The sequence below is a fragment of the Sander lucioperca genome, chromosome 4, assembly GCF_008315115.2.
Source record: "Sander lucioperca isolate FBNREF2018 chromosome 4, SLUC_FBN_1.2, whole genome shotgun sequence".
In the NCBI taxonomy this organism is placed as follows: domain Eukaryota; kingdom Metazoa; phylum Chordata; class Actinopteri; order Perciformes; family Percidae; genus Sander; species Sander lucioperca.
In genome coordinates, this window is record NC_050176.1 from 36,907,087 (window position 1) to 36,927,633 (window position 20,547).

The following is a 20,547-nucleotide window of genomic DNA, read 5'->3' on the forward strand; positions in this document are numbered from 1 at the left end:
AATATCACAGGCCAAGCAATCAGCCCGTTCCAAACAGGCACATTTTGAACGGGCACTGTACTAGTTTGACTAATAAGGTGATTTTTTTCTCCTAACACTGACTGGATCTGATAGCCTTCAACTTATGTCTCGATTTCCTTCCATCTAGCAAAATAGTTGTCATTACACCAAAGAAATAAGGGGTGGAACTGAGCAGCGTAAAAATAATCTTTGAGATTTGGGAGTGCCATTCCTCCTTTATGTTTGGCCAACTGAAGTGTTGCATATTTTATTCTAGGCCTCTTTCCGTCCCAGATAAATCAAGAAAAAAGTTTGTCACATGTTAAGAACTGGTGTTGAGGGACCTCTACTGGCAAAGCTTGGAATAGATATAGTAATATAGGTGGGTGGACCATCTTTCGATATCTTTTTTAATATTTTGGTTACTTGAATTATAGTTTGCCTCATATAATTTGTTTAGATTTTTAACTATGTTCACCCCTAAATACTTTATTGATTCCATATCCCATTTTACATCATATCTACATTGCATTTCCTTTGAAAGATTATAATTAAATTACAGAAGTTGTGTCTTTGTAATATTTATTTTATAACTAGTATAATAACTAAAATCCTCTAGGATTTCCATCAGTATAGGTAAAGAGGTCTAGGGGCCCATTAAATGAACCAAAATATCATCCGCAAATAAACTAATCAAGTGATCTTTATGTCCAATTTTAGTGCCTTGTATTTTTTCATTTTTGGAGAATTGCCTGGGCCAGGGGTTCAATATAAAAAGCATATAGTGTGGGACTGAGACAACAGCCTTGTCTAGTTCCTCTCTCCAATGTGATAAATGGAGACAACGATCCACTGACTTTTATTCTTGCTGTTGGTTGTTGATAAAGTTGTTGATAAATCACTCCCTCATGGTCGGGCATGTCCCATCTGCGTTAAAAACTGCTGTCATCAGACCTCTACTGAAAAAACCACTCTGGATCCAGAAGTTCTCTCCAACTACAGGCCCATTTCCAATCTTCCATTCCTATCAAAGGTCCTGGAAAAAACAGTTGCAGTACAACTTCATGATCACCTCAAACACAATAACCTGTTTGAAAAGTTTCAGTCTGGTTTTCGCCCTGGCCATAGCACAGAAACAGCATTGGTCAGGGTTACCAACGACCTCCTGATGGCAGCAGATACTGGTTCCCCATCTCTACTCATCCTCCTGGACCTAACAGCTGCATTTGATACAGTAGACCACAACATCCTCCTCCACCGCTTGCAAAACACCATTGGACTCTCAGAAAATGTTCACAACTGGTTCATTTCATACCTGACTGGCAGAACCGAGCAAGTCGCCCTGGGCAAAGCCAAATCACACATCCACAATGTCACCTGCGGTGTCCCTCAGGGCTCTGTGCTGGGCCCCACCCTTTTCTCCATCTACATGCTCCCCCTTGGCAAAGTAATTAGCAGACATGGTATATCATTCCACTGTTATGCTGATGACACACAGCTTTACCTCAGGACAACCCCCACTTTCTCTGCTCCCCTGCCAACATCCACACTGACTACCTGCCTGGAGGAGATAGAGGCGTGGATGAAGCTCAACTTTCTTCAGCTAAATAGTTCCAAAACAGAAGCTATCTTAGTTGGCACACCACATCAGCTCCACCTTTCCACCATCAACAGTATCACTTTCTCTGGCCAAAACATCTCCCTTTCCACATCTGTCACCAACTTGGGTGTTAAAATGGACCCTCAACTCACCTTTGACACCCACATCAAACACCTCTGTAAGACATCATTCTACCACCTTAAGAACATTGCCAAACTGCGTCCAACACTCACCCTGGCAGATGCAGAGAAGCTTGTCCATGCCTTTGTCTCCTCCAGGCTGGACTACTGTAATGCACTCCTCATTGGGATCTCTGGCAAAAGCATCCAGAGGTTACAATACATCCAGAACAGTGCTGCCAGGATCCTGATGAGGGTGCGCAAGCACGATCACATCACCCCCATCCTGAAATCTCTTCACTGGCTCCCTATCCCACTCAGAATAGAATATAAGGTCTCCCTCCTCACCCACCAGTGCCTTCATGGACATGCCCCCCTTTACCTACAGGAACTCCTCACCCGCCAGACCTCCTCACGCACCCTCCGATCTGCATCCACAAACACCCTCCAAGCCCCCAGAACCAAGCTCTGCAGCATCGGTGATAGGGCCTTTTCATCTGCTGCTCCGAGGCTGTGGAACACCCTCCCTGAAAACCTAAGGGCCCCACAATCTACGGATGTTTTTAAACGAAACCTCAAAACATATCTTTTCAAGAAAGCTTTTTACTAAATGGATTTTATAGGTTTTCCTCTTAACTATTTTTAATAACCTTGATATTTATATATATATATTTTTTATTAAATTGCATTATTTATGCTCTGTAGCACTTTGAGATTGCTGAAATGTAAAGTGCAATACAAATAAAATGTATTATTATTACTATTATTATTATTAAAGTGTTCTAATGATCCCTACTGATTGTTCGCTAAAGCCAAATCTTTCAAAAAGTTTGCTATAGGAATTGCTAATTAACCCTATCAAAAGCCTTTTCGGCGTCAAGGCTTAGTAGTTTCACAGCTTTATTTTCCTTTTCTATTCTATCAAATGCAGCGTCCTTCTGATATTGTCATGTGTTTGCTGGTTTTTAACAAACCCAGTTAGGTCTTTGTCAATTCCAGGAAAAGATTCTCAAGTCTTTTTGCAATATAATACATAATACATCGTTGTGTACAGTTTATAATCTACGTTGAGAATTGAAATAGGTCTGAAGTTACTACTATATTCCCTGTCCTTTCCCTCCTTTGGGAGTACTGTAATGATTGCCTATTTCCATGATGGCAGAAGTTTACCTTCTCCTTTATCAAAATCTTAATCAAATTAAATGCTTTCAACAGGCGGGGAGCTAGTTTTTCTTTAAAAACCATCACTACTTGGAGTTTTACTTTACTTTAAAGGTCCAATATATAATATATTTACTGTAATAAATCCAAAAATGACCCCAATGCGTCATCAGATATTAAGGAAACATGCTAAGTTGAAATACTGTCTTTTCTGACAACAATGCTAATGCCAGTATTTTAATAATATGTGTGTTGTTATCAACTGCCCAGTTTGACAGCCAGGCTGGGTTGCCAGATATACCTGTAAAAAACGTAAACCCAGCACACTACAGCTGTAACGTTCTCTTAATACAGCCATGGTTAGTACAGGCATGAAAGCAGCAAACAAACGAAGGGGATCAACGGAGATAAATTCTACCCGACTTAAAAACCCCGGCATGTTTCAGTTGCATGACCATAGACGTAACAAACCCCGGGTAAATATTGGAGATGTATTTATTTATTTACGGGCATTTTATGTCATTTCAACATTTGTGTACTCACTTTGAATTATATAGCTAGAGTACCCGAGTTGGTTACTCTCAAAAATAAATTGAGACACAGCCAGTAAAGTGATCCTGACTGGTCCTGGCTAACGCCGCCATGCTAACCCTGCTAACTGCTAGCGTTACCAGAGGACTAGGCAAGCGGGCCACGGCTGTTTACAACGTGTTCAGTGGCCGTAGCCGACCACGGTGAGTTATTTTAAGCCAAAAGAGGGGGGCTGTAAATCGGAAAGAGACGACCGTGAGTTTACAGTGTGTTTAGCTATTGTTGCCATAATTCTAAGCCAATAAAGTGTGTTCAGTTGGGTGGAAAGGACAGCAAGGTAGTGTTATTTTTAGCGGTTCCTACCTAGGGTGACCAGATTTCCCGGAACTAAAACGGGACACTTTACGCGTGACCGTAGTGCTCGTGCACGCACAAGCTTTTTAACGTGAACATGTGCCAGCCCAGGTCAGACATAGACACAGACATATTAGACACAGTTTTGCCAACAGCACACATATATTCATGAATTGTCTTGGAATGTAGCCTACATATCTAAGAAATAATATTAAAAGACATTGAGTGAGTTTTGTTTGGGACCAACTTTATTTTTCAGAATTAAAGCATTCTTTTGGAAAATGCACCCACTGAACTTGTGAAAAACTTTGTGAAAAGGTATTTTTCATTGCATTGCACTAAACGAATTATTTGGAACTGCTGCCACAGGTTTGAACTAAAGTTATGGTAACAGTTTACGGTAAGGGTACATGAATTATGAATAATAATTGACTTCACTGGTCTCCGTCGAAGTCTATGGCGTCGCTGTATCAATTTCTTTCACTGTCTATGGTTAAAACGAGACAGATAAGAAGAGGCATTGCAACAATGTTTACAAATATACATTGTAACGCTGGCTGCACAGATTATGCGGACTGTGCTGTGCTGTGAAGTAATGTCTGGCTATGTGAGACAAGCGTCTAGCAACATTGTTGGATGCTCCGGTCTCAGCCTGGCAACCTCCGTGAACTTCGAGTCTGGGGAGGAGGGGCCGGGGAAGACGACACTCTCCAGTATTTTGAATTTGACTGCACTATTTCAAACGCTAGCTGTCAGTATTACATATTGCACCTTTAAGTTGGCAATTGCATTATTTATCTCTTCTAGTGGAACATCTGCTATGATAAAATCATTCTGTCTCTTGCCAATACGAGGTAGATCCAATTCATTAAGAAAATGTTCCATTGTTTCTACTTTAGTATCAGAGGTTTCGGTATATAGTTGTTTGTAGTAGTTTAGGAAAATGGCCTCTAATTATTTATTCTGTTACTGGATTTTTGAGGCTGATATAGATATTGGAGTCCAAAAAATATATATTGGCAGATCTTTGTTTTTTAACAAAAGCTTAACAAAAACATTTTTGCAAAGGATACCTGAAATGTTGTTATTAAAACAGAACATTTTGCAGTTGAAAAATAAAGCTCTCAGTGGACAAAGTATGTAACGGTGACACTGTTTCTAAATTTCCTCATACATATCTGTGGCATTTTTATACTGACATTGTTCTTTACTTATTGGCCGATATACTCTGGTAGTGATACCGATATATCTGCAAAATGCTCAAGTTGGACCATAATTGTTTTCTTTCTTGATGTATCATGTCTATTTAAATGGAAGTGAACAAGGATGTAAATGGATTAAAGGTCCCATAACAGTGCTCTTTGGATGCTTTTATATAGACCTTAGTGGTCCCCTAATACTATATCTGAAGTCTCTTTTATATAGACCTTAGTGGTCCCCTAATACTGTATCTGAAGTCTCTTTCCCGAAATTCAGCCTTGGTGCAGAATTACAGCCACTAGAGCCAGTCCCGCAATGAGCTTTCCTTAGTATGTGCCATTTCTGTGTCTGTAGCTTTAAATGCTTTTGAGGAGAGAGGGGGGGCAAGGTGGAGGGTGGGGGTGTGGCCTTGACCAACTGCCACTTTGCTTGTTTGAAAGCCATGATGTCTCTCTCTCTCTCATGGGTGGGCCAAATTCTCTGGGTGGGCAAAGCAGAGAAAGGGGAGGTAACCTTGCTCCTTGTGAGCTCATAAGGAGCAAGATTCCAGATCAGCCCATCTGAGCTTTCATTTTCTCAAAGGCAGAGCAGGATACCCAGGACTCGGTTTACACCTATCACCATTTCTAGCCACTGGGGGACCAGTGGCAGGCTGGGGGAACGCATATTAATGTTAAAAAACCTCATAAAGTAAAATTTTCATGCCATGGGACCTTTAATAAAACAACAATGAGAGCTATCTTTCTGAAATATACAGATACCGGTTGTGATTAGAATCCTTAAATGGAGTTTTTCTATTTTGAAATGAGGAATGTTAAGAAAAAGACTCAATACTAAGAAATGCAACAGGTTTTATATCAATCATCCAATTGCAAGCTAGACCCTGGGCATAAAAGCCCTTAGCCATGCACACGGATCACAACATTTGGATTGCACCTGATCAAATCTGGTCATTGACTATTCATCAACAACGGCTTCATTAGTGTCAGTCCCTTCTTATATTGTGATACTGTGATGAGTGGTTTCAAGTGTTCCAATGTCCTAACAATTCTGTTAGGATTTGTTATTGGAAGCTGTGTTTTTATGTGCTTCATGTCATGTTAAATAGTAAGTCAGACCCAGTATGTTGCAGTTTTGTTCCCTTTAACAGTGCATTTATTGATAAATCAGTTACATAAATGGATACAGAACACACACACACGCACACACACACACACACACACACACACACACACACACACACACACACACACACACCACAGGCTACAGTGAAATATTCAAGTTGAGATGGAGAGGGGATCCTAGGACTTATAGCTAATTAGATGAAGTCAGTATTGTCACATACACAACAGCATTGTGACGTTTGACCTCAAACTGCATGTTGACACACCGGCAGGGCCAATGAAAATTCAGCTTTTGCCAACTTAGTGCAGCAGAATAAGCCAAACTGCTCCCCAGCTTTAAAAGGGGAAACTTTTAATAATATACCAACAATAAAAAACTGGGCAAAATCTTTTTTTTCTTCATTTGGCTGTACAAAGTTGATCTTTTTAATATATTTTTAAGGGATTTTTTTAACTACAGTTACAGTTGGATAACTTTCAGCTCGGTTGGAAAATTAGACGTAGTCATATTTTCAAATCTTCAGTTATCCTTTAGCACTGACATAATGTAGGGCCCTATGAAATCTGTCTTATAGCTTTTTTAAATTCTCAATTTCACGCATCTGTGCATGATTTTGTTATCACGGAAACTATTCAGCTCTGCATTAAAGCTACCATCAGGCTGTAATTGGCCCCAGCCGGGCCCCCGTCAAAAAAAAGACGGGCTAAACAACTTTTCTGGGGGAAACCCTGCTGTACAAATGTCAAGTGTACACAATTGTTGTTCAAATCAAATGCCAATTTATGAATTGGGCTACATGAAAATATTTGTATAATGTTCATTCTTCCGCCCCATAGGTGGTCCAACCCAAATGTCGGTAGCTTTTTTTTAAGCTTCTTTGCACATTCTCGCTTGTTGGTAATTCAACTCAATGGGAATGTGAGAAAGTTACAGATAACCTAAAAGGACACTAACTCTAAATTCTTAAAGCACACATCCAACCAACTGCATTTCGTTGTCTTTGTACTTGTACTCTGCACAATGACAATTAAGTTGAATCTAATCTAATCTAATCCAGCAAACATGGATACAATGACAATTGAAACATCAGTTATCTGGCAAACTTAACGGGATTTGATCGGAAGGGTTCAGTTGGACCGAGGATAAATATTATTACATTAGTGTGGATATCAGGTCCTTATACAATGTTGACAGTACACTGAAACATAACAACAAAAATAAATGGCTTATAATAAACAATAACTTTTTTGTTCTTCGATTGATTCTATTTCTGGTTATGACCATGGGTTCAAACTAGTTAAAGACATCTCTATTCAGACTGGAAATATAACTTAACATTACTACACATTCTCTTCCTTTATCTCCATCATGGCTGAGAGAGCAAACTTGTATTTTGTATTTTTTTGTTTTAAGATGGATAACTTTGAATTCTCTTGTTTCTAAATACTGATCCCTTGTGGCACATTTGTGTTTTATGGAGTGATAGGGAAAAAAATAATTTGAGGTGCAACTTGAGTGCAACTGGGGACAAGGTTTAATCAGGTAAGGGGAAAAACGGAGCAATTTTAGTCGGCTCATTGGCCTTCCACTGTTTAGTCCACACAATATAACATTTTACATTTTCCTGAGCAGCAACTCTCCAGTTTGATTTCTGTTTTTCCATTCAGCAATAACGCTTCATAAAGGGGATAGAGGACTGATCTAGGGTGAGCTCACATCTGAAAACCCTCAAACTCACTAGAAACAATCTGCTTTCCTCAACGTGAACAAATATGATAATTTCCCAGAGAAATAGTATTTTTGTGACTCAGAATCAGCTTCTAATTGTATAATTACTGACTTTAAGTAGTTTACTAGTGTGGCCCCTCACACCTAACTTGGTCCAGACTGTGGAATAGGTATCTTATATCTCAAGGAACTTCCAAAGAGATATGACGTTACTGACATGTCTGCACACGCATCTGCTTCTTCCAGTGTGTCTAAAGTAAATGTCTGATGGCACTACAAAGACATACCTGGGACTATTACTAGTATAATAACACATATTATTTTACACTGAAGAAGGATGTAAATGTAAAAGAATCGGTACCATCTAACCTACTGCTCCGAATAAGTGACAAAATAACGCCAACATGTTCCTATTTACATGTTGTGATTTGTATAGTCACAGCGTGTACAAATAACAAGGTCACATGAGACACAGCCATCTTCTAACCGTATGTAAACTGGGAACTATATTCTCAGAAAGGCGATGCAGTGCTACCTCTGCTACTTGGGCGGAGTGATATGCTTGCAGCACCTGAGAAGCCCCGAGCAGAGAGTAGCAATGCTTCGCCTTTCTGAGAATATAGTTCCCAGTTTATATACGGTTAGAAGATCGCTGTGTCTCATGTGACCTTAGGTGCTTTCCGACCGGATAGTACTTGTACTTTTTAGAGGAAAAGTACACTTCTAAGCAGTTCTAAGAACTACTCTCCCCCAAAATCTTTTTTTCCATTTGCATTCCCACTGGCCAAGTGGCCATAGGGACTGGTAGGAGGGGTAAGGGAGCGACGCAAGCACGGCAACAGTCTTTATAGCATCGTCACTAGACCTTAGCGCCACATACAACAACAACAAATGATGCTAATACTTGTGCACTTTTCCTATATTAAATGCACGTCCATTCTCGTAGTAATTCACGTAATGTTTTGCTCAACACAGACGGGGCTTTATTATACTCAGAACAGACCCCGCCTCTGCCTGCAGCGCTGTGGACGTGTGTGTGCGTGTGTGTGTGTGTGTGTGTGACGGCTGGCGAGCCGCAGGACACGCTTGTGGAGTTTAACTCCAAAAAGACAGTTAACCACAGGTTCCCGTTAATCTTATGATGGACGTGTGTTGTGATATTTAAGCAAACGAACCGTCAACGGCGAAATAAAAGCCTCTTATTTACGAGAGCAGTCTGAGAGACCTCCAGCTTACCGCGAGGTGTCTGAGCAAGACTGGCCGAGCGACGAGCTAGAAGCCGGGGTAGGCGCTTGCTGGCTGTCGCCTCACTTGATGGAGCTTCTGAACTCCGAAAACTTTGAAGCAAATTGTCAATTCAACATCAATTTTCGCAAGACTGCCTATATTCGAAATCTAAACTGTTAATTTCTTGCCTAAAACGTTGTCGGAAGTGAATTTAATGATGAATAAGATGGTGAAAATTGTTAAAAATGTCCCGTTGTTGGTTGTTGCAAGTTCCGAGTTGGCAGTGGCCGTGACTTATAAGTTCGACCAATCAAGTACACCTAGGAAAAGGGAAAAGGAAAAAGACCCTGCTCTGAAGTAGGAGCTAAAAAAGTACGCTACTGTGTACAATTGTAGGCTAGATGGAGCCGGTTACCTCCAGGATCTGTGCTAAGCTAGGCTAGCGGTGGGGGCGTCAGACAGAGTTACAACACGCACGGAGATGAGAAGGGTATGTATGGACTTATCTAACTCTGGGGGTTACGGTGAATAAGCTAAAGTCCCAATAAGTCGGTGTGTTCCTTTAAGAGGAGTTTGTCGAAGAAATGGTAAATATGGACACAAGTTAAAGGGTAACCACCGTTTTTTTCAACCTGGATCCTATTTCCTATGTTTTTGTGTCTAAGTGACTGATAGGAACAACAATCTTTGAAAATGGTCCAGTATTAAGCGTGAACGCTGTAACCGGCAGCCACAGACCGGTCTGCAGTGTTGTCAGACCCTTAGAATATTAATCTGAGCCTGTCAATGGCAAAACGAGCACAGGTAAATATAAGCTTCACAATTGTCCTTTTAACTTACATTGTAGCTTGTTTCGCCGCTGCTGCTGCAGAGATCTTGCTTAATACTGGACCAATGTCAAAGATTGTTGTTCCAGGTTGAACAAAACGGTAGTTACCCTTTAAGGTTGGTCTACTGTTTCATCAGATTGTTTCAATCCCCTCATCAAGCCTGTGCTGTACATCATTTCAGGCTGGTTTCATGTAACATTTATCCATCTCACAGTAGTAATAGTGCATTCCTTAAACAAAGTACAATTGATAGTAATTGAGCAACCTAAAATCTGCATCCACATATAAAAAAAATAAAAGGCCTTTCTGGCCTTCTGCAAAAAAAAATAAATAAAAAAAATTAGAAATTAAAAATATGTCAAGATGTCTTTCAGAGTCAAAAAGGTGAACTGAAAAACAGCCAGTGAGGTGTCTCCCCTCTCTGTGACTCCCTTCAGACGGAGAAGGAATGAGACAAACTACAGTTTGAAAACAAGAGATACAAGTCAGTCAGTTATCTCGTCACAGTTTGCCTCCGCTCCCCTCCAGGTGTTTGAATAAATATATTTATTTATTTTTAAAGTGTAAGAGCAGTCATTTCTTCTCTTACCTTCCAGCCAGGCGACTGGGTTCCCTTTTCTAGTCAGGCAGTAATAAAGACAGCCTCATCCAAGTCTGGGTCCTTGCCATCGTCCCCACGGCTGGACGAGCAGCTGCTGAGGTCGGCCACGCCCGACTCCAGATCGCTGCGGGTGGAGAGGTCATCAGGATTGGGACTCTTGAGCTGGGTGTGTGGCCCTAGAGGCAGGGTGAGATCGGGGTCCTGGGTCGGAGTCTTCTGGTTGGCTGGTTCAGAAGAGAGCGTGTGACCGTTGTCCTGTGCATGGCTGGTGATTGTATCTGTGTAGGTGGTAGGCGGGTCCGGCCCGCGGTGTGTCTGCCGCAGGTGGCTAGTCCTCCTCCTCGGAACCTCGATCTTCTCCCACGTGATTGGCTTCCCTGTCAGGGCTGCTATCCTCTGCAGAGACAAGAGAACAACAAGACATACACTTTCTTTTATTCTTCCAACATCCTGTGTTCTTTAACCCCCCAACAAAGCACAAGTAGACTTTATATTTCACAATGACTGTTTTCCGTCAGATAATTTATACATTTCAACGTTTCCGACTGCACTTGAAAGCAGCTTATTTCACAGGGAAGAGAGAAAGAAAAGAAATGATTTAGACATAGCGAGTGCTTTGTTGTTGCAGGGAACATTCAGGTATTACACAAACTCCTGGGCAGTTCAGTGCTTGTGTTTCATTTTTTACCCTCATAGTGTCTTAAAATGTTCTTGTGGCAGAGATAAAGGCAGTGTTATTTCCTGTTTCCTGTACGGGACTCTCTTACCGCCTCAAACCATAGCTCAAAACACACCGACAAGTCTGATCTCCGGTTATATGATCAGCCACCGCAGCATGACGTGGGGTTGCGTTTCTCCAAAAGTTGAGTCGGTCTCAACTTTTCGCCACAGCCTCGCTGCGTTCTTTTGAGCTTCCACCCTGCGGCAACCCGCGCTGCAACCTAAACACTCTACCCCCACTTAAAATTAATGGAAAGACCTGCGTTTTTGCCGGACCGTCTGACTGCTGACGCAGGCTGTGTAAACGCAGCCCAAGGAGGTGGGAAATGTGGATAGCCGAATTTCAGTTGGACACCAGTGATTAGAGACATAACTCAGTTATTCTCACTATAGCCAGACATCATCTAAACATTACCCGAAGGAGCTGTATGTGAAAACGCAAATGCTGGAATAAGCTGGACCGTATATTAAACGGTGTTTACCCTGCCAGCTGCCGATTACAAAGTATGTTTAATGTCTGATTCAGCCCATGTCTGAATAGAGCAGCTCATTGTCCGGAGAGAATTCACAGCGAGTGGGTGTGTTGATGACGTTCCTACCATGCGGCTGGTGCCAAACCTTTTTTATTTTATTTTTGGTCATGTTAGGCATTTCTTTTTTCATAGGACAACTAAAGACATGAAAGGGGAGAGAGAGGGAGAAAGACATGCAGCAAAGGGCCACAGGTCGGAGACGAACCCGCGGCCACTGCGTCGATGAGTAAACCTCTATATATGGGTGCCTGCTCTACCAGGTGAGCTATCCAGCCGCCCAGCTGGGGCCAAACCTGAGGAAAACAAACATCAGAGGGTAAAAAAGAAGAAGGGTGATTTACAAAATGGGTGGCAGTAGCTCAGTCTGTAGGGAATTGGGTTGGGAACCGGAGTCCCCGTACGGACCGAAGTACCGAGTGTGGACTGGTAGCTGGAGAGATGCCAGTTCACCTCCTGGGCACTGCCAAATCACTCCACCCAAGTAGCAGTGCTTTGCCTTCTGAGAATATAGTTCCCAGTATGTATATGGTTAGAAGATGGCTGTGTCTCATGTGACCTTGTTATTTGTACACGCTGTGACTATACAAATCACAACATGTAAATAGGAAAATATTGGCGTTATTTTATCACTTATTGGGAGCAGTAGGCTAGATGGAGCCGGTTACCTCCAGGATCTGTGCTAAGCTAGGCTAGCGGTGGGGGCGTCAGACAGAGTTACAACACGCACGGAGATGAGAAGGGTATGTATGGACTTATCTAACTCTGGGGGATACGGTGAATAAGCTAAAGTCCCAATAAGTCGGCATGTTCCTTTAACAGCGCTGTGCAATGCAAGAAAATCTCAAAACTGAACCGGGCAGACACAGCTGTTTTTATCAGACTCGGCCTGGGTCGGGTTAATTAAGTCTACTGCTAACTTATAACACTAATAACATTACCGTCGCCAAAATGGCCTGCGAATCAAATCCCCTACTTCACCGTTCAAGCCACTAAACATGTATGGAAATTAACACCTCTGCTGGTTTACAAGCATACGACACAAGATGACACCGTCTCTCTCTCTCTCTCTGCACACACACACACACACACACACACACACACAAACGGTCCGGTTGATGAACACAGATATGTGCTGATTAGCTCTCATAAAGGGCCAGGTGGGTAGCACACTGCCATGAGTCCATGACGCTAATGTCTGATTACTCCACCTTTTCATTGTGATATTTTGTGATTACATTCTGAATCTGCAACGTTCTCTGTCAGGTAAATCAGTAAGTCAGTAGTAGGCTATACAGTGGAGTTGCATATCAAGTGGGTTGGTTGGTCCTTCTGTAAGTAATTTTGGGGTACAATTTGTTTTTGAAGAATTCTACAAGCAGCAATACCACAGGCCAAGCAATCGGCCCGTTCCAAACAGGCACATTTTCAACGGGCACTGTACTAGTTAGAGTTTAATTTAGGCAAAAAAGGGAAAAAAACTACATGATTTCAGTTGGACTTTCTGCTCAGACAATTGTATTTAATCTCTTATTTAAACAGATTCATTTTGGCTACTAGATGTTGAATATAATAGGGGTCATGGTGGTGTCAAAAAGGTGTCTTTGTGTGTTGTATGCCTTGTCTGGAGCCCAGGTGGTGGTGGTGGTGGGCGGTTCCTCCTGGCGGTACCTCCTGATGATTGGTCAGCTCCTCCTCCAGCTGCTGGGACTCCTCCCTGACAGCAGACAGAAAGTCGACAGGTGACTGGCGAGGAGGTGTTGATTTCTCCGTGTGGTTATAGAGACCCTTCCACATTCTGGAGACAAAAAGGAAAGGAGAAAATAAAGGAATAACTATGTTTAATTTAACTGTTTTTCTTAAAAAACAATGTGTAATTATATCAGACTGACAACGAGCTGGGACACTCTCTTATTTTGATAAGGAGGAAAGAAAAGAACAAGGATATCTGCAGTCAGAAAAATAAATTCAAGACTTTTGGGACCGTTTAATGCTTTCTAGAGTACTGTTTGACTCTTCTAAAAATAGATGTGATATAAAGATATACACAATATTGTATTACTGTTATTTCTAAAGGAAATAAACACATAGGACTACAGTATTTATTTTGCCTTTTTTACTGTCAAAAGACATGTCTCAACACAAATGTAAATGTCATAAAAAGTAAGGATAGACCGATTATCAGCCCTGGCTGATTATCGGGCCGTTTTTTGCAGTTTGCAGATTATCTATATCTGCATTTTATTTGACCGATAACGATAAAGTTAATTAATTAAAAAGTGCGCTACTTTGGCTCCGCTATAGCTCTGTGTCTGTCCCTCTGCTTCGGTTTCACTCCCCACTGAGTCTGACTTAATGTCCCCCCCACAACACTATCTGACTATCTTTTACTGTGTATTATGGTGAAAGTTTCTAATTTATTAAATAATTGCTAAAGCCTTTAAAGAAAGTTTTGTGTTGGAGTTTGTAACATTCCAAAATCTTAATTTTGACTTAAAGATTTTCATTTTCACTGTAAAATGCCTATCTGATTCCAAATATCTGTTATCGGTTTCATTAAAGCGTAACCCTCGCCAAAATGCAACCTAGGGTATTTTTGTGAATGTACCCGAGTCAAACTTTAATTTAAAAGCATAATTAGGACGGAAGCGCCACTTTTAACCCTCTGGCGCATAGCGGTCACTACAGTGGACAGCTGTTTAAAAGTCATTTTCTCCGAAATGCATTAGTTTCTATGGAGGAATTGCATATCAGCTGTTAGGATGCTCTCTGCTGCCCCCCTCCATTGAGGTTTATTCAGTGGTTAGTTGTTGTAACTACAAGTGAACCTCCTCTAAATCCAAGATGGCTGACAGACAGCCACACTTGTTGACCACTGCTGGAATATCCTGCCAATCCTTCTATACCAGGAGAACCTTAGAGGTAAAAAAATGATTTATGATAAAACTCAATTTGATTCATTCTTCCATTAAGTTTACAGCTGTTTTCTCTTAATAGAGTGTTATATGTCATTCATACTCCCCTCCACTAGTTGACAGACATCCCGTACTTAGACCTTAGCTCAGAAATATGTCATGCTTCAGTGCAAAATGTTCGAGGAAATCCCATCCAAACTTGACTTTTTTTGTCAAAAGCAACTAGCGACTTTTTCTGGTGTTATTCGAGACTTTTGTGGTGTTTGGAGACTCGTGAAAGCACGTATCACTCTACAATTACTGTGCTCAACGAGCAGCGGGTGCTGCCGTGAGCCCCTCCCCTGTCCAAAAGCCTGAGTTTTGTGGTGTAGTAATAGTTCTAGTTTACGACTGTTTCCCTGTTCATTTGATATGTGGACAACATAACAAATGGATGGAGGGGGGTAAATCTGATGAAATAAGTTCAACTCTCTTTCAAAATATCAGGTATTTCATGGAAATTACATAATCCAATATGGCCGCCGCCATATGATGTCATAATATGCAAATTAGATGGGAAAATTTACTCCCTAGATAAACGTTAGGTAATTCTCAATATTTGTCTCATTTACACTTTGTCTCTATCTCAAACCACTTTCAAGCCAGAGCCTTCTGAAATTTAGCTGTCAAAATCTAGTATTTTTAAAAATAAAACCCGGCGCCTAAAGGGTTAAGGCACTTCCGCATTTGCAGCACTTCGCCGAACCAGATGTTTTGTCCATTAATATTATACAGTCTAAGGGCAGAATACAGTCATGTGGTCTCACTGGGTGTGTTTGTGCAGAAACTCACTTGAAGCAATAGGGGGTGGTGTTGGGTCGCAGGACGCCCTGACTCTGGCTCAACTCAGCTTGGTACAAAGGGTTGGTGTACTCAGCCCTGTCCTTCCACAGCTGAGGCCACACAGAGTGACTCCGCTCACGAAGCCTGTAGTCAAACAACACACACCAACCAACAATGCAGTCAGCAACTTTATGATGCTGGAGAGTCTGGAGAGACTAGCGCTGGTTTTCTAGGTATCTATTCTATAGCTTGTTAATGGGTTTATCTGTGTTTTAAGCCCCCAACGTCTCCTTCCAGGCAGCGCTGCCTGTTTTAGGGTTAGAGTTAAGGTTAGGTGTCTTGAAGTCAACGGTCGCAGCGCTGCCTGGAAGGAGACGTTGAGGGCTTAAAACACTATCAAGCTTTTAATGCCTGTATGTACCAATCTGGAGCATATCCACCGTCTGGCAGAGGGTCTGGCAGGAAACTTGCATAGCCTTGGAACGCATCCAGGAGACCTCTCAGCAATCGGCAAATAGACACAGGAACCCAGCCCCTCCCTACCAACCAGGTAAGTCAGTTTGCTCACAGAATCCAGCAAGCTCTCAACCCGCTATATTTATCCGTTTCCTGTTGAAAGGGTCATTAACCCCACTGCTGTCAAGCTCACACTCCGATATGAAGATTCCCCACATTGCTCTCAAATGAAATAAAGAAAGATAGGAATAAAACTCCATAATAAAGTGGATATCATAACACAAATATTGTTTTCACTTAATAATATTTATAATAAAATGAATAAAACATATCTCATTAAATGAAACTATACTTACCATTTGGACAGAAAAAACTATGCGTACTGTGCTTATTTCTGACATAGAAAGCAGAACAGTAAACACCTTTGGTTTAACATGTCTCTTTAGACCATCCAGTGCATATATAGTGTATATGTGTATGTCAGTCCTACCTCATATCCCTGCGTTCCTTTTGGCAGTTGCCCAGGAAGGTCCCATACTGACTGGAGTAGACGTGTGTGTGTATGGCGATGATGAAGCGCTCGTTGAACTCAAAGGCACATGGGAACTGCTCAGACAGCTGCCACACACACTCCAGGAACTGATCGATAACTGGAGACACCTCTTTAGGATCTCCATCAAGGTGGGCATACCTGCAGGGAAACAGCCCCATCTTAACTGTCTATCACTCTCTTCAAAAAATCATTTATATAGATTTTTTTGGTGACCAATTCTTTATTAAATATTGAACAGACATACATAAATATAAAACAGTCTGAATTCTAAAGAGCTGTGTAAGATATTTAAAAAGAGAATGGAAAAATGCATGTAAATCTGTTTAAAAAAGCACACTTCTCAAATGGTCTCATAAATAGTAAATTTAAAATATACGTAGAGAAAACCTAACAAGGAACATAGAGAATCTACTTTTGTCTGTACTGTTTGAAAATATTACTTTTGAGCTTTTGTAAAATAAAATGTTACCAAACTGATACTATTTCACGAGTATCTCTAATGTTTTAATTTGTTATTCTCAGTTCAAGATAAGGCTTTATATCACTAACAGATATATAGAGACAGTGGAAAACCCATGTCTGACCTCTAGTGATAGTAATATATCTCAATTGTAGTTTTTAAAGTTTTCTTTTTACAAATTATTACACATAACTTTCACTAAATGTATTAAAGACTGAACAAAGTTAAAGAACAAAAGCAATAATATCAATGTTCTGATTAAATAGGGTTGTACAATAGGCCAAGAACTTCATTTTTAATGTGAATATGATAGAAAGTCTGGCTTTTGTTTTAGTAAATATTTTATTTTAGACAGCATAATTGCAAGAGAAAGTAATACAAATTAAGAACAGGTCTATAAAGATGATGTAAGTGTATGTATTATGGTAAATGTTTAAATAGTGGCCTTTAATATTATTTAATAAGACAGGCTTTTATTCCCAATTGCACCTGTTCCGAGTTAAAGGGTAACTACCGTTTTTTTTTTCAACCTGTACCCTATTTTCCTATGTTCTTGTGTCTAAGTGACTGAACAATATCTGACATTGGTCCAGTATTAAGCACGATCGCTGCAGTCGGCAAGCTACAATGTAAGTTAATAGGGCAATTGTGCAGCTTGTATTTACGTTCCCAAAAGTGCTTGTTTTGCCATTGACAGGCTCAGATTAATATTTTAAGTGTCTGACAACATTATGGAAAGGATTTCTAAGAAGATCGACCATTCTGTTGTATTGTAAGATCCTTTTTTTAAACATAAAAAAATCCGCGAAACTCCATGTAAATAAACAGATTTTAGCATCGTAAAATACACTTTATTTAAGTCAACAGAAACAAAATAAAACTATTATATGAAAATATAATAGCTCTATACACGCTAAAAGTATCGTTTAGCGCTAACAACCTCAGAGCTTTTTCTGGTTAAACCATAGACTGTATATATTAGTGGACAGCGCATCCGGTTCAGCAAAATGCGGCAAATGCGGAAGTGCCTTAAACCTGCATTCTATCTGAATTCCAGCAGGGGGCGACACGTGCGGTTGCAAAAAGGAGGTCCGTTTCTATAGAAGTCTATGGCGAAATGACCCACTTCTCACTTGATTTATTACCTCAGTAAACATTTCAATTAAGAGTTTATATTCTCAATCGCTAGTTTTAAGTCTTCTGCAACACAGAATGATGTTAATTTTTTGAATTATGGTCTCGTTGATTTTAAAATCGGCGATAAAGCAGGGGATGTTTTAGGGCGTGGCTATGATGTGATTGACAGTTCGCGGCCTGTCAATCATGACAGAGGTTTAGCAAAGCTTATCCATGGCATGTAAACTTCACTTTGGGGGTTGACCAGCTTTCGTCTTCGTGACTGTGACACTTGGTTGCCTAATAATGTCTTGTTCAACGTTCGGTTGTACGACAAGACACTCAAAGGAGTCGGCAGTTCAGTTTTTCCGGTAAGTAACGTTACATTTTGTTTTAATACCGTTTTTCATTAGCCAACGTTAGCATCCCAATGAATATCAGTTAGCTAGCTAGATTGCACCTTGCTAACCAAGCTAGCGGGCTAACTAATAACGTTATGCAGACCAGACCGTATAAGCGGATTAAAATTAATATATTTAACGTTACAGTCGTATACAGTAGGTATGCACAACGGTCTCGCCAGTAATCTGTTTTTAACCATATGTGATGTTATTGCTAATCGATGCGCATGTAATGATAATGTTAGCTTAAAGTCAAAGCCTGATATAGCTAACGTTATAGTGCAAATTCATATAAATCCTATTCGTACGGGATTAGAATCATTTTGGGACCGCGTGTGATTTAGAAAGTACCCCCTCACATCTGAGTTTTGTGTGGGGCATTCGCACGGGACAAGCGGAGATGCTTTTACTTGAATATACTGAAATATATGTACCCTGCCCGAGAGTTGGGCAACGTTACCCGGAGGCGCCCGAAGGACAGGCACAGACACCCACACAGCATCACCGTCACCCTCACCTCGGACAAAGCCGCGCTGGAGCGCGTCGACGGACGGGCCAGAATATCCGTTTTTGCAATAAAATGTCGCACATGAAAAAATATATATATTATTGTAAAGTTACATAAGTGTTCTATCTTGAAAAATCTTCAGTTCTGCAGCCAAATGTATTGTATAAAGCACCAGGTTCAATATTCTTTTCTCAAAATTCTAAATACATTATTTCAGACTGTTAATGTACCTAACAAGCATGCTGTTGGAGGAGTTACTAACCACTGTTGTTGATGCTGTTACACTGAGGTCTTTCTTCCACTTACTGTAGTTGTGTCTGCTAATCTATTTGAAGACCTTCTGTCAGCACATTAGTCTGTTTTAAGATGAGTCACATACATGTTACAATCTATATTTACAAATTCTGTTTATTACTAAAATGTAAGTAATGTAAGTGTTGCGTACAATACACAGATAAATTTGACATGTAGGAGTATGTTTACTTAATACTGCATGTCCTCAACTGAAGCATGCCTTCATGTACAAGCTCATATATTAATATAATTCATTGTGATCTACCATCTCTTAACTACATGTTTGTCTTTACAAAGGTATCCACACTGAAAACTGAATGACCAGAGCCAGAGGGAAGACCTGGTGTATAGAGCAGCGTATTTGGTGCCATTCATCTTGTTGTGGAAAACAGATTGCATTGACCACATCCAAAGTTCTCAAATGTGTTCTGATTATAATGATGCCAGAAAATCATTTTCGGTTCAGCTTCTTCTGCTGAAAGGACAGACCAACTTTTAGCACTTTAGCAGTCATTGGTATTTAGAGGTTTAAAATGTGAGTCCTGTAATAGATGTGTCCTCTTGTGTTACTGTTAGGCCTGCTGCTCCTAGGTAGCTTCTCTGAATGAATTTGCAATAACCTTACACAGATTAAACAGCACCTAGTGCATTTTCAATTACCTACTAAACACTTGACTATGTATGTCAAAATAAATATGTCTATAAATTAATCTAAAAGGATTTTGGTGAAGTGTTTTCATGGTGATTAAAATTGACAAGTACATAAAGACACAAGAAAAGCACAAACTACATTTCCCTGATCCTTCTTTGTCAACATTCAAGTATGGTAACATTTGAGAAATCATATTTTTGTTGATTAAAGCCAAAATAGACACTTTTAATCAATTACAAATTCTATCAAATTACCAATGTCTTCTTGTAGGACTACAATATTGTGTATGTTCCTATAGTTGCTTCAGAAAAACAAATGTAGCTTTAGAAAGACCTTTATTTCACATTGAAATGGGCATTAACTACAAAAACTACATAAACCACAAACAACACTGGCAATATTTTTAAGATTATGTTAGGGTTAGGGGTTAAATTGATGAATTAAATAATGTAGTTCACCTTTTACAATCCAGTGTACATTCCACACATAAAACACTGCTGTGGGTCAAGGTAAGACATGTCTGCATATGAAAAAAAGGGTAGTTGAATCACTAGTGTCACATTGTTAATTACAGTAGAAATGGTTGACATTACAAACCACAATATAAAAATATAGCTTAACATATAAAGCTTAAAACACTTGTG

The 20,547-nt window shown here is 40.4% G+C and overlaps 1 protein-coding gene across 4 annotated transcripts in view; it reads right to left on the reverse strand.

Annotated features, from left to right (window-relative positions):
- Positions 1–10,220: 10,220 nt before the first annotated feature.
- The window catches only part of mtmr7b (myotubularin related protein 7b), a 32,097-nt gene continuing 21,770 nt past the window's right edge, over positions 10,221–20,547 (reverse strand). For 2 of the 4 annotated variants that reach the window (XM_031313078.2, XM_031313076.2), the window contains exons 11-14: positions 16,410–16,610; positions 15,473–15,607; positions 13,398–13,524; positions 10,221–10,872 (exon numbers count right to left, since the gene is read on the reverse strand). In XM_031313078.2, the coding sequence (XP_031168938.1) occupies positions 10,498–10,872; positions 13,398–13,524; positions 15,473–15,607; positions 16,410–16,610 (838 nt within the window). In that variant the 3' untranslated portion in view covers positions 10,221–10,497. Of the gene's footprint in view, positions 10,873–13,345; positions 13,525–15,472; positions 15,608–16,409; positions 16,611–20,547 lie in introns of all 4 variants that reach the window. The other 2 variants (XM_031313077.2, XM_031313079.2) reach the window with 2 other exon arrangements.